Source organism: Garra rufa, chromosome 17 (assembly GCF_049309525.1).
Source record: "Garra rufa chromosome 17, GarRuf1.0, whole genome shotgun sequence".
NCBI classification, from domain to species: Eukaryota; Metazoa; Chordata; class Actinopteri; order Cypriniformes; family Cyprinidae; genus Garra; species Garra rufa.
In genome coordinates, this window is record NC_133377.1 from 8092214 (window position 1) to 8106439 (window position 14226).

Sequence of the window (14226 nt, forward strand, 5' to 3'; positions counted from 1 at the left end):
TTTTTTTTTTTTAAATTATGGAGTGACCAAAATGAGATCCCCATACCCAAAATCCCCTCTGTAAAAACATTTGACTCTAATATGTCAAAAAAAAAAAAAAAATTAACAAGAAATTTGAAACTGACTTCATCCAGTGTTTAGATTTTTGTACAAGAAATGTATGCAAATTAGTGCATATTTCATTAAATAATGCCTCATTGGCATGTTCAAACCTAACATTTTAGAAAACTTGTAATACAAAAAATGTTTGTAATTATCAGTGTTATTATCAATCAACTGAGTAATTAAGGTGATAACTATTAGTTGTTGTTTTTTACCCTCTTCACCTGCAGTGTCTAGCCTTAAAAAATGTACTTTTATATATGAATACCCAGGGTTCCCTTTAAGGATAAAATGTAATAAAAATATATACTGAATTTTAGTGACAACACTAGTGATTTTAACAGGACAGGCTACCAGTATTATGATATTCTTAAAAACAAACCCATCTCAAATAAATAGTGTAAATTTGTTTGTCAGATATCTTTGTTAATTATCTAGCACAACATGATTTACTGATAAAAAAAATACTTTGTTTAAAACTCAACCAGAGACTGTAACAGGTTTGCTCAAATTTTCTTTATACTAATATTTTTGTAAAGCATGTGGTGGTACATGTCAAAATATTGCCTTACTATTGCACTCTGAAGTACATCAGCCAAGACTTTTGTTGTTTAGCGTATATTAAAACCACACTCTTATCTTATAAAGCAAGAACACTTTATATAGAAAATCTATTAAATGCTCACAAAAAAATATATAAAATTGTTTCCATTCCTAAGATCTGTCAGAAAACAAACCACCTTGAAGACAGGTTCTCCGAGGGCATAAAAAAATAAATAACTGAAGGATTTTGAACAGAACTCTGAAGAGTCCCTGGGGTAATGTACCCAGATGCAAATCCCAATTCAACTTCAAGATATGGTCTGTCATCACTTCTCCTGCACACAGAAGTGCACACACAAACACCCTCACACACTGAGGGTGACAGGCTGTGATAGTAAAAGCTGCTTTTAGTCCTGTTTCTTGCTGTGTGCAGCGCTGTGAGTGTTGGGATCTCGAGGGCTGAAGTCAGCACAGAAGCCGTTAGTTGAAGGCTGAGACTCTGAGGGTGATGTGGGTTCTCTGGAGGGTTGAGGGATCGGCTCACTGAGACAGTGGTACTGCTCCACGAAATCAGGACAATTCTCCAGAAACCGGCAAAAATCATCTGCCACAAACACATAACATAATGATATTTTGGGTTTGCAACAATGCCAGCACACCAAACAGCTAAATCATAATTAACATGTAAATCAATGTGAATGGACCTACCAAATGTGATCTTTCCTTTGTCTTGACAATCAATGGCCCTGAAAAGATCACAAACGGCAACATCTCCGATTCCCAGAGCGGTTTTCAGAATGACGGCCAACTCATCTTCTACAACTGCTCCATCCTCCTGTGCTTCAAACATCTGGACAGAAGAAAATATTACAACATTTACAACAAAAGATCATCCAGCTTTCCTTATCATCCAGACATAAAAAGTTCATTATGTCCAAATACACATTAAGAGCTATAATCTATTAAACAGAATATAGCATACATTAATTGTAGGGCTGGGCAATATGGCCAATATTATATATATATATATATAAATATGGTGTTTATTGTTGATGATCACATTTTTTATATGCATGTTCTTACATATGTTTGGCAGGGAAAGAGTTAATTACTGTATAGTTACTTATTATGGTCAGATTATGACAAACACTTTACATTTTATTTTTATTAATTTTTTTTTTTACACTTTTCTAGTCATTATTCCATATAAAAATAAAAAATGTAGTAAAAAACAGAAACATTTATTTCTTAAGTTTCTGCATGTTTTAATGAGTAATAGTTTCAAATTGTGAAACAGGTTTGTGTTGCTTGACTTTTGATGACGAGTAACTTCAGCACAGTTTGAGACGCACCGATTGAAATGTTCTTGGCAGATTCTGATTTCCAATTTTGTTTTGTAAGTGTGACCTGCCGATACCGTTTTTTTACGATTCCAATTTTCTTTCTTAAGAACTATAATTGACAGCATATATAAAAGATTAATGTTTTACAATTAAAAAAAAAAAAATGCAAAATGTGCAAAATGCAATGATACTTTTAAATATGAAACCAAGTCACTAGTTGGTGGTGGCAAATGAGTGAGTCATTTAGTCCTTTATTCAACAGATTCATTCAAACGACTGATTCATATAGAAACTAGGCACTGTCTTTATGAATAGTAGTAGTCGCTTGAGTTAGAAACAGTAACACCTGTAAAAAATTGTAACAACCTAATTTTTATATGGTGAAATTGAATTATTCTGAATTTTATTCAAATTAATCATTGGTCCTCCATAATAGCATACATTTAGTTAATGATAACCAGAGTTAAAACCACACATACAGCACCTTAATATCATGGTAAAAACGTAACTATATGGTTTCTAGGTATTCTTGTGAAAGTAGTTTAAAGGTGCCATAGAATGCATTGATACAATATTTTAAATTGTTCTCTGATTTAGATTTGTGATAGCATGTGCTCTATGTAACGTTATACAGTACTACAACGGCAGTACTTACCACACATTTTACGAATTTAGATTCTTGTCAGCGGTGCTCAGGATCTGCAAATCATTCGCCATTGTCAGCGCAGTCATCTTTTCTTACTCTGTTTATGTGGTAGGGTTGTGCCGATAGACGATAGTATCGTGTATCGACGATAGTCAGAGATATCGCCTGTTGCTGATGCCTTTGACGATAGGAAGACGATTATTATTATTATTTGTCAACAAAGAACTTAACTTTAGCAGTGCAGCGCAGAGAGTCTGTTCTAGGATGCCTCAGAAACTTGCCGCGGTATAAACACAAGCATAGAGAGGCCACGTCGCCTTAAAGCACCGCGTGCAGTGAAAATGGGAGATTTTCATCATACAGTAAGGTGATAGATTAACTGATTCTAACGGGAGTGTTATATTATATTAGCATTTCAGTCATTAGGATAACAGAGGTAGTAAAACGTGGTTCAGGCTGAATTAATTACGATGTATCATAATCGGTCTGTATATAGTAAACATAAACATTCACCTCAGTAACATCTATATGCGCTAATTAGAATTACGATGCGATCAAATGGCACTAAACATACGCACGTGAATTACACGCGCATCACTTCTCCGCATTCAATATGAACTGAACTACAACATCACCTGATGACAACGGTCAGATATACAGCGGTAACATAATATGACGGGTAAAGAAAGAGTCGTTCATTTACATTCATGCACGCACGTTTACAACTCACTCACTGACGATAGCAGAGAATGAAACCGAAAGTAACTTGAACAACTCCGGCAGAACTACAGTCAGCACTCTGTACACGCACAACTTAATCATATGCCAATAGCAAGTCTACCTTTACAAAACGAATAAGGAATTTAGTACATTATTAAATTAACACGATAGTATCGTGTATCGGCGATCTCTCAGGCTGACGATAGGGCGATATGAAAATTGAGCATATCGCCCAACACTATTATGTGGTAAGTGAAATTTTATGTACTGCAATGTAACAGGCTACCGCTAGCAAGAAGCTAACCGTGTCCCTTTAGTGGCTCACCTTATTATTAGAACGCGTTATTTGTTTTCCTTGCCTTTCTGAGTACAGACACCAACCCATCCTTGCACTTAACATCTCCTGCACAACCTGGAACACAACATTTATTTCCGTGATCTGCCATTTTCGCTATTGTCCTCGCTTAGTTTTTTTTTTCCACAATAGACTACCTGCAGAACTTCTGATGATTCGACTATGCAAATGTTGGGGGTGTAACTATTAATGATACAGACTATAACGTCATAGTCGGTGTTATATTAGTATTTGCCTATTTTTCAGTGGTCTTTTGCAAACACTAGATTTACAGTACATAACTGTTATTATTCAACTATGCCAAGGTAAATACAGTTTTCCATTCTATGGCACCTTTAAATACATTTAGTGTAAATGCACGTACGCTATAAACCACAAAATATTGTAATTATATTCCATTACTCCTTTAACACGTCTACATTAATGATATAATGAAATTCAATATGAATGTCCCACATTTCTGTCAGTTAGTGTTACCACAGTAAATCCATGGTAAAAGATGGCAATTTGTAGAATAAGAAGCCTTCTGCTGGTATTGTTGGACATTGTGTTTCTCCTGTTTGTCAGCACTGCTTCATCTGGATTTAAACTAGTTTAAAACAATGATTCATTTGTGTACTTTGCTGAATTCCAGCGCTACACACTGGACCTCACAGTGCTGTTAGTCGTCGTGTGACCAAGATTCATCAGCAAGTGAACGCATCTGCTCTAGTAAACTTGCACCACGCTTTTGGCGAATAAACATTATAACACACATTTATCAAACTCTTTTTTTATTGTTTTATCACCCAGCCGTAAGTCTGAGACTCTGACTCATACAAACTCAAGCTTGTCTATTTGAAACAATAAGAGCTTACAGAAACTCAACTCACCCTGAATGCCAGTTTAATGGTCTCCAGATATCTGAAAGGTCTACAAACCACAGACAAGGCGATGACATATTCTCTCACATCCATCTTCCCGTGCTGGAAACAATTCATTCAAATGTCATCACAATCAGACATCATGTAAACAAACAAGTGATTACAACTGATGCATTTGAAAGGCAGAGTTAATTTGTTTTCTCTTCAGTAATGTAATAAAGATGTTTTCATGAATGCTTAACCTCCTCAAAAAGAGAGAAGATGTCCTGGACTGCTTCTGTCACGGGCTGGCTGAGGTACTGAGCAAATCCCTCCACATTCAGTCTGCTTCCACACAGCTTACGGGCTCTGGAGGCTTCCTCATGCAGGACTTCATCAGTGACCCCCGTCTTCAGACTGAGAGACAAGACAAAATAAAATCCATCATTGTTTTTTTACAATATACTATATCATTGAAAGTATTGAGTACACTTGCCATTTCTTCCAAAGGGTTTCAAAAAAAGAAATTTCTCAGTGAATTGTTATTTTGAGAGATGAAGGTTGTTTTATGAACTACTGTCTTGCAAGAAAAAAGCAAAAAGGATCTAAGCAGCACAGGGAGAGAAGTGGACGACCCAGAATAACAAGAGGAGGAGAACATCAGGGTCTCTAGTTTGAGAAACAGACCCCTGACTGGAGCTCAGCTGGCAGCTGCATTGAACAGTACACACTAAACAGCAGTTTCATCACCAACCGTGCAGAGACGACTCTGAGATGCTGGGCTTTTAAGAGTTTCAAAGAAAAAGTCACATCTGATATTGGCAAAAAAAAAAAAAAAAAAAGGAGCAAGATGGGCGAAAAGAACAAAGACTGGATGGTACAAGACTACAAAAAGATTATTATAGATGGATAAATCCAAGTTTGAGATGTTGAGCTGCTGTTGGGAACAGTTTGAAGAAGCATCCTACAGACCAATAACACTTCAGCTGAATCTCTTAACTGACTGCATATAAATTCATAAGGTCTGCTTAGATGTTACTTCTACATGCTAAGGTTCATGCTGAGTTCTATTTTGGAACGAAAACAGAAACCGTTATTTTTAACATACAGTCAAGCCCGAAATTATTCATACCCCTGGCAAATTCTGACTTAAAGTTACTTTTATTCAACCAGCAAGTTTTCTTTTGACCGGAAATGACACAGGCTTCTCCCAAAAGATAATAAGACGATGTACAAGAGGCATCATTGTGGAAAACAATATTTCTCAGCTTTTATTTACATTTGAACAAAAAGTGGCATGTCCAAAATTATTCATACCTTTTGCAAACTGTCACAGTCTATGTGAAAATCCAAAGTTCTATACCATTCCAAATAGTCCGAGCTGTTCTAAAGCATCCTAATTACCCTGATTCATTGGGAACAGCTGTTTTAATCAACTCAACAGGTGAAAAACAGAAGCTCTCTGCCGTTGGTTTGTGGACAGTCATGGCTAAGACAAAGGAGCTCACTGTGGACCTGCGGCTGCACATTGTGGCTGCTCACAAGTCAGGAAAGGGCTATAAGACCATATCTAAATGTTTTGAAGTTCCAGTGGCTACAGTGCAAAGTATTATTAAAAAATACAAGACGTTCCGGACTGTGAAAAATCTCCCAAAAGTGACACCTGTGCTGGCCAGGAGGATAGTGAGAGAGGTAAAAAAGAATCCAAGGATCACCACCAAGGCCATCCTGATGAATCTAGGCTCTACTGGTGGCAACATCCCAAGGCAGACAGTCCAATGGACACAGCACACCGCTGGGTTCCACGGACACATACCAATGAGGACACCACTTCTCCAGATAAGGCACACAAAAGCCTGCTTGGCCTTTGCAAATGCTCATCTGGATAAAGAAGAAGACTTCTGGGCTTCTGTTTTATGGTCAGATGAAACAAAAATTTAATTGTTTGGCCACAATGATGTAGCCTTCATTTGGCATAAAACAGGAGAAGCCTTCAACCCTAAGAACACCATCCCCACTGTCAAACATGGTGGTGGGAACCTAATGATCTGGCGGGGTTTTTCAGCCGGTGGACCAGGGAACCTAATCACAGTAAACGGCACCATGAAAAAGGAGCAATACATCAAAATTCTCACACGTTTGCAGTGGCCCAGCCAGAGTCCTGACTAAAATCCAATTGAGAATCGGTGGAGGGAGCTAAAGATCAGGGTGATGGCAAGGAGACCCTCCAACCTGAAAGAGTTGGAGCTCATCACTAAAGATGAAATGGGCAAAAATACCAGTGGAGACATGCAAAAAGCTGGTCAGCAATTATAGGAAGCGTTTGATTGCTGTTATAGCCAATAAAGGCTTTTCTATTGATTATTGAGAAGGGTATGAATAATTTTGGACATGCCACTTTTTGTTCAAATGTAAATAAAAGATGAGTAATAATTTTTTCCACAATGATGCCTCGTGTACATCGTCTTATTATCTTCTGGGAGACGTCTGTGTAATTTCTAATCAAAAAAAAAAAAAAAAAAAATTTGCTGGTTGAATAAAAGTAACTTTAAGTCAGAATTTGCCAGGGGTATGAATCATTTCGGGCTTGACTGTATACACTACTATTTAAATGTTTGGGGTCTATATGTTTTTGGTAACACTTTACAATAAGGTTTCATTTGTTAACGTTAGTAAGTATTAACTAACTTACTAATGTCTAACATTAGTGTATTAACTAACATGAACAAACAATTAACTATTTGTATTACACTACTTATTCATCTTTGTTAATAGTTAATAAAAATACAGCTGTTCATTGTTTGTTCATGTTAGTTCACAGTGCATTAACTAATGTTAACAAACACATCTAGTGATTTTAATAAAGCATTAGTGAATGCGGAAATTAACTAAAATTAATAAATACTGTAGAAGTAGTTCATATTATCTAATGTAGTTAACTAATGTTAAATAATTAACCTTATTATAAAGTGTTACCAATTTTTTTATTAATTAAGGTTTATTAAGCAATAATGTATTAAATTGATCAAAAGAGACAGTAAAGAAATGTATAATGCTACAAAAGATTTATATTTATAATTTAAATAAATGCATTTATTATTTTTTATTTTATATTCATTAAGAAATCCTAAAACAAATGAATCAGTTTCAACCTAAATATTAAGCAGTTTTCAAAAAATGTTTCTCAAGCAATCATTAGCATTAGAATTATATTATAAAAAAAATATTTAAATGATTTCTAATGAATAATGTGACACTGAAGACTTGAGTAATGATGCTAAAAAATTCAGAATTTTATCACAGGAATAAATTACATTTTAAAATAAATTCAAATTAAAAACAGTTATTTTAAATTGTAATATATTTTACTGAATTAACCACAATATATTGTAACTATAACTAATATATATATATATATATATATATATATTGTGTGTGTGTATATGTATATGTATATGTATATCTAGTTTAAAGTATCCAAGGCAAATAAGTGTCAACTTCTTTCAAATATTTTTTTAAGTGAATTCAAACTTTAAAAACAGTTTCTGTCTCTAGTTTTAGTCTCTAGCTTTAATTGCTGACTTCACTTGCATTGGGTAAAACATGAAATAAATAAATAAAAATAAACAAATAAATACATAAAAAACTACTACTGCTACTACTAATAATAATATAAAGTTACACTTAAAATTTAAACAGTTTTTAAAATCAAATATAGCACCTATACCATTTTTTTTACCATTTGTGGTTAAAAAAAGTATATAATTTTATTTATTTATTTTAGAAAATGGATGATTGTTTTGCTAGATAAGACCCTTATTCTTCAAATGGGATTCTGTAGAGCCCTTTGAAGCAGCATTGAAGCTGCAATTTTGACCTTTGATCCCCACTGATCATTCCAATCCTGGAATGTTTTCCTCAAAAACCTTACTTTCTTTGCGACTAAAGAAAGAAAACATGGATGACATGGGAGTGAGTAAACTATCAGGAATTGTTTATTCTTCTCCTTTAAGTACAGTACACCATCTTTTAAACCTTTGCTGATTGTATTTCTTCATCACATCCACTAGAGGGCATCATATTCACTGACAGATGAGCAGCATCATAACAAAACCAGCTCACTGCTGCAGCACCAGAGTAATCACCATCAATCCTCAGTTTCTAATCCAAAGCAAACAAAGCCCATGTTTAACTTCCCCTCATTATGCTGGCAGGCAGTGGGCTGCATTTGATTTTTCATCAGTCAGCACAGCGCTGCTCATACTACTGAACGTAATGATGCTTTACAGTGTGGCTGTACTCAAGTATCACAGATCAATACTATGATATGTAGAGATGAATTTGCTGACGGATTGATTGGCTGGATGACTGATTCACCCAATGACCAAACCAGCACCTCGTGTCCCTGAGACCACTGTTACAACCTAATTAACTCAGCTGCTCAATAAAAACCTGAGAATGGATTCTTTCATCCTAGAAAAGGTCCTGCTGGTCCCCAAGATATCCACAAACCACCCGAAGTCCAAGCTATAGAGATCATCTGAAGCACAAACTCTCTCAGTCTAACAAGCTTCCAAACTTCCAGAAACCACAGGAAAACTTTCCATTGACTGTCTTCCTGTTGTTCTCATAATAAAACCTAGTCAATGGTCATTCCTGTGTCATTCAACAACTCAGGACATCCTCATGATAACAGATGTGAAGTATGTAATCACAGTCCTGCTAACAAGGTACTGGGTTTCTTCTTTGCTTTCTGTTTTATTAAGTTGGCTTGAGAAAGCCAACTGACTGAAATGCCATTTAATAAACTTATAGATGTTCTGAGACTAAAATGATCAACTCTAACTCCTAGAGCTTTAACTTTACAAACTCAGCCCAGATCTTCAGACTGATCTCACCTGCTATATCTTTTCTAACTGATCGGACTCACGGTTTTCCTAAAAATGACGATTAAACTTGACGGAATAGACTTACATTGACAGAAAGTTTAAATGGGCCAACACTATTCAAACTCCAACTGTCAAAACTCCCAAAATCCCTTAAAAATCAGTTAAGCTTCCCTTCTATGTTATATTTCTAATCCATTCAAACTCATTTAAACTCATCTATCTATCTATCTATCTATCTATCTATCTATCTATCTATCTATCTATCTATCTATCTATCTATCTATCTGCTAATCACAGTAGAAACATCCTAACATGCTAGTAACATGCTAATAACTTTCTAATGATGCTAGAATCATGTTAACAACATGCTAGCAGCATGTTAATCATGCCAGAAACATGTTAATAACATGTTAGCAACTTGCTAACTATGCTAGAAACAGCCTAGCAACATGCTAATCATGCTAGAAACATACTATCAACCTGATAATCATGCTGAAAACATGCTAACAACATGCTAATCATGCTAGTAACACAGGCCCGGCTCCACGGGGGGCCAGGGTGGGCCTGGCCCACCCAATCAGAAGCTTGGCCCACCTGAGCCCCACACTACATAGCCAATCACAAAATTGGCGCGATATTTAGTTGAGCTCTATATTTTTTTTCTTATCGGCGCACCCGCAAATATTCTAATATTGTAATTTTCGCACTTTCAATATGCAGGGTATAGAAATTGCTTTTAACTGAGTGCTCACGCTGTTTACTTTCGATTTTGCGATAAGGCACACTCTGTGTAAAGGGAGCAGCACATCTTATAATAGATATTTGTCAGTGAGTACAAGATTGCAGCAAATCCTCCAGTCTATTTTTGTCATCTCTCTTTACTTTCGACCCGTGATCATTCAAATCTAAAGGTCATTGTACACTGAGTCTGATTTTCAAATGCGTTTTTTTTTTTTTTAGTTTTCTCATATTCGCCATCCTTATCAAAATGCTTATTATGGATGCGAAAATGCCTAAAATCAAACACGATCCGATTTTTTTTTTTATGACGGACGAAAGTTTCAGAAGCAGTGTGTAAACTCGATTAACATAACCTGTATTTTTATTAACGTGCAAAAATCTCGGACGAAAATTTCGTACTCATGTGTGCAATGACATTAACTCCAGCAGCTCGTGTTGGATGCAGGGTTGCCAAGTCCGCGTTTTCCCCACAGAATTGGTCTACTTTTAAACTGTTGCTATGGGTTGATTTCCCCCAGTTACTTGAAGGTTTTAAATATTGCAGAAATTTAATTTCAATAAAATGCCTGTATTTAAATATTTTGCGTTCTGCCTATGATAAAACAATGCTGGTGTTACGCCAGGCCAGCAGAGGGAGCCCTTACCCACACTGACTGTTGCTGCTCCCTCTGCTGCCTCTATGGTAGCTTCCTGTTTGTCAGCCATAAGAGACAGACCATGCCAAACACACTGGCTGCATCCGAAATCGCATACTTCCATACTATTTAGTAGGCAAAAAGCAGGCGAGATTTACCAGGATGAAGCACTATTTCTCGCGAGATTCAGGCGTACGTATACCTAAGTATCGTTCAATATGCCTACTTACCTACTATATAGTAGGCGAAATGGGTACGTGAGAAGAGTAACCACAAAAGAGTAAGCGAGAGATCCCCGGATGCCTACTGCGTCCCGCCCAGATTTCGAAGTGCCGATCGAGGGATACTTTTCTATCCCAGAAGCCCACGGGAGATCAATAGCCTACGTCATCATCGAACGTGATGGAGAACAGCAACAAGGGTGTTTTCAAAAGTGAGTAACCTTACGCTGTTCCTTGTGTCACAATCGCGCAGAACAAACTGTTAAATCGCTTAAAGTGTAACAGTATAGTATATTTGTGACTGTTCTGTAAAAACATGTTTTATGTATAGCAAACAGGGGAGATCCAGTAAACACACGTATATCTCCAAAGTGAATGTACATAAACCATATACATCTTAAAGACCATTGTTAAATGTCTACAGTATTTAATATGTGACAGGAAAAAGTTCGCAAACAATTGCAGATGAGCACGTAATAGACATCTGAGTGTTGTGTGCTGTTACAGTAGAATTCACTGTTGTCAACACTGTTTACTTTATATGGAATGTAAATAAACGCATTTACATAGTAACTAAACATAACTGATCTTTTTTATTAATATAAATAAATAGAGGAGCATTTGTGTTGGATAAAATGTGAGTGTAAATGCAGTGTTGAGCACATGAATCACAGAGGTGACTTGAAACTTTTCTGGATGTTACAGGGACAGGGACGTGATGGACAGCAGAGACAGGTGAAGGTGGACACGGTGGTCAGCTGCTTCATCAGAATAAAGCTGCAGAATTGGCACAGCTGTTGATGGCAGTTGTTATTTACAGGCTGTGAACACATGATTGTTAGAACAATTACTTTGAATAAAGCTTTGTTTTATGTGTCTTTGACTTGTACTTATTTAACATCAAGGTTACTTTTATTTATTCTTTTACAAATTTATTTGTGTTTCTTGTTGTCAGTTAATAAAATATAGCATTAATTCATTACTTGACTGAGAATTGAGAGGTATTCACATTGACTGCATAGTCATGAATATGTCATGCATATGGCGTATTAAAAAATGCATGTAGTTAATTTTACTAAAAATATAATTAATTAGTGGTTAGCATTTATCAGTATTATTGTTCATAAGGGTTGGTGTTGTCTAGCAATGCATTCCGAGGTCATCTTTAATTTCTAAGTAATACTTAATTCTTTCGAGTGTAAAATCAAAAGTCTTCTCCAAAGACGTGATCTTCCAGCAGCTGATTGACGTCTCCTTTGTGCAGATATTACAAACATTGCAAACAAGGAGGGCAACGTACTAGGTAGGGTTGTCGTGATGCCATTGGGTGTTCTGTGCATCCGTCGCCTTTATTTTATTTTATTATCACTGCAGAACTTATAAGTACATACAACCGCAGGAAAAGGCTGTTTTATCAGTAAAAAATAATGACAGAAAAAAACTGTAAAGGGTTTGCGTACATGTGATTCTCTACACGTGAAAAAAAAAGATTAAATATCCTTAAATTATCGTAATATTCATTTAATCATAATGCATTAAAATTGCATGTGTTGTTTTTTGTTATTTATAATCCTCGGGGATGAAATAAGAGAAGTCCCACAGTAAAAAGAGGAAAACAAAGGAGATTTTAAGCCAGTTTTAGGTGTGGATAAACAATTTTGCACATAAATAAATTAAAAACATATTAAAGTTACGATTTTAGGTTTTCGTAATAAAAAATAACATCTTTAAGGATTAAACTGGGTTATAGCCTAAAAACGTACTAAAAACATAAAGGTATCTGTTTCTTCTGGAAGACCACAAAATGAGAAATTTGATCAACATCATAATATATACAAATAGATAATATATACAAATAGATTAATTAAACCTGTCGCTCATATCTTTTAAATTGTTGCTCTTGTCTTAACGTCGTAGATCACATGATAACGTCATCATGGCGGATCGCATTCATACTCAACGAGATTTGGCTGTAGAGTAGGTACTCTTTTAGCGCTTGTTAAGTACCTACTTATTGAAATTAAGTACCTACTCATGAAGTATGCGATTTCGGATGCAGCCACTGTGCGAAGTATTGTTTTGCTCCTGCGGACTTTACCAAGCGTTTTCCTAGTTTCCTTGTTGTTTTTCCCTAGTCATAGTTCTGTTTTGTTTTTCAGTCTTAGCCATAGTTCTTCCTAGTTTCATTGTTTTGTTTTTCATTTTTTACTTTGGACTGCCCTCTTGGTTTTTGACCCCCGCCTGCCTTATTGGATTTACGCTTTTGTCTTGCCCTGTTTGTTCCTGTTTGCTGGTGTTCGACCCTGTTTGCCTTGACTACGACCTTCACAATAAAGCTTGCATTTGGATCCTCATTCTCAGTCGTCCCGCTTGTTACAGCTGGATATTAGGTTTTGTGAAGGCTACTGGTAGGAAGCCTTTGAGCTGTGCTTATGATCAATGTGCACAACTGTAAAATGTGTATTTTAGATATGGAAATGAAGTATGTAAGTTTTGATATTTGGGATATGGTCAGTGCGCTATTTTAGGTTGTTCTTGACTGGCCATTGGGCTAGTTATGTCATACAGACCTGGTAACCCTGTTGTAAGATTCTTTCAGTTTAGAATTGTAGCTTACATTTTCCAACTGCAGTAAATTATTTCTATAAAAATGCAAAATGACAGTGAAAGTGCTGCAGCGGTGGTCGAGTAATGTAATCAGCAATCAGCATAGAACCAAGACAGTGTAACACCAACTACCCCAAATGGAAAAAATGTGCACTTCCATAATGCACTTAAATAATACTTACTCTGTTTTCACACAGTAATTTTATACTTAATATACTAAAAATTATTTAGTACTTCTTAAGATAATAGTGTATAGTGTACTAATCTATAATGTACTACATTCAGAGACAATAATTTTTTTTTAAATAAAATATGCTTTTACCTCTCTTTAAAATAATAAAACATAACCCCGGCCCACCTTGAATATCCCTCAGCCCACCCTTCAGCTCATATCTGGAGCCGGGCCTGTAGTAACATGTTAATCATGTTAAAAACATGCAAGCAACATCTTAGAAACTTGTTAATCATGCTAGAAACATGCTAGCAACATGTTTATCATGCTAAAACATGTTAGCAGCATGCTAGCAACTTGCTAATCATGCTAACAACATGCTAGCAACTTGCTAATCATGTTAGAAACAT

General features: G+C 35.8%; 1 protein-coding gene across 1 annotated transcript in view; it reads right to left on the reverse strand.

Annotated features, from left to right (window-relative positions):
• Nucleotides 1-599: 599 nt before the first annotated feature.
• The window catches only part of lpcat1 (lysophosphatidylcholine acyltransferase 1), a 60791-nt gene continuing 47164 nt past the window's right edge, over nt 600-14226 (reverse strand). Inside the window, exons 11-14 of the mRNA XM_073821980.1 lie at nt 4815-4968; nt 4582-4674; nt 1354-1495; nt 600-1249 (exon numbers count right to left, since the gene is read on the reverse strand). Of these exons, the coding sequence (XP_073678081.1) occupies nt 1053-1249; nt 1354-1495; nt 4582-4674; nt 4815-4968 (586 nt within the window). The 3' untranslated portion in view covers nt 600-1052. The remainder of the gene's footprint in view (nt 1250-1353; nt 1496-4581; nt 4675-4814; nt 4969-14226) is intronic.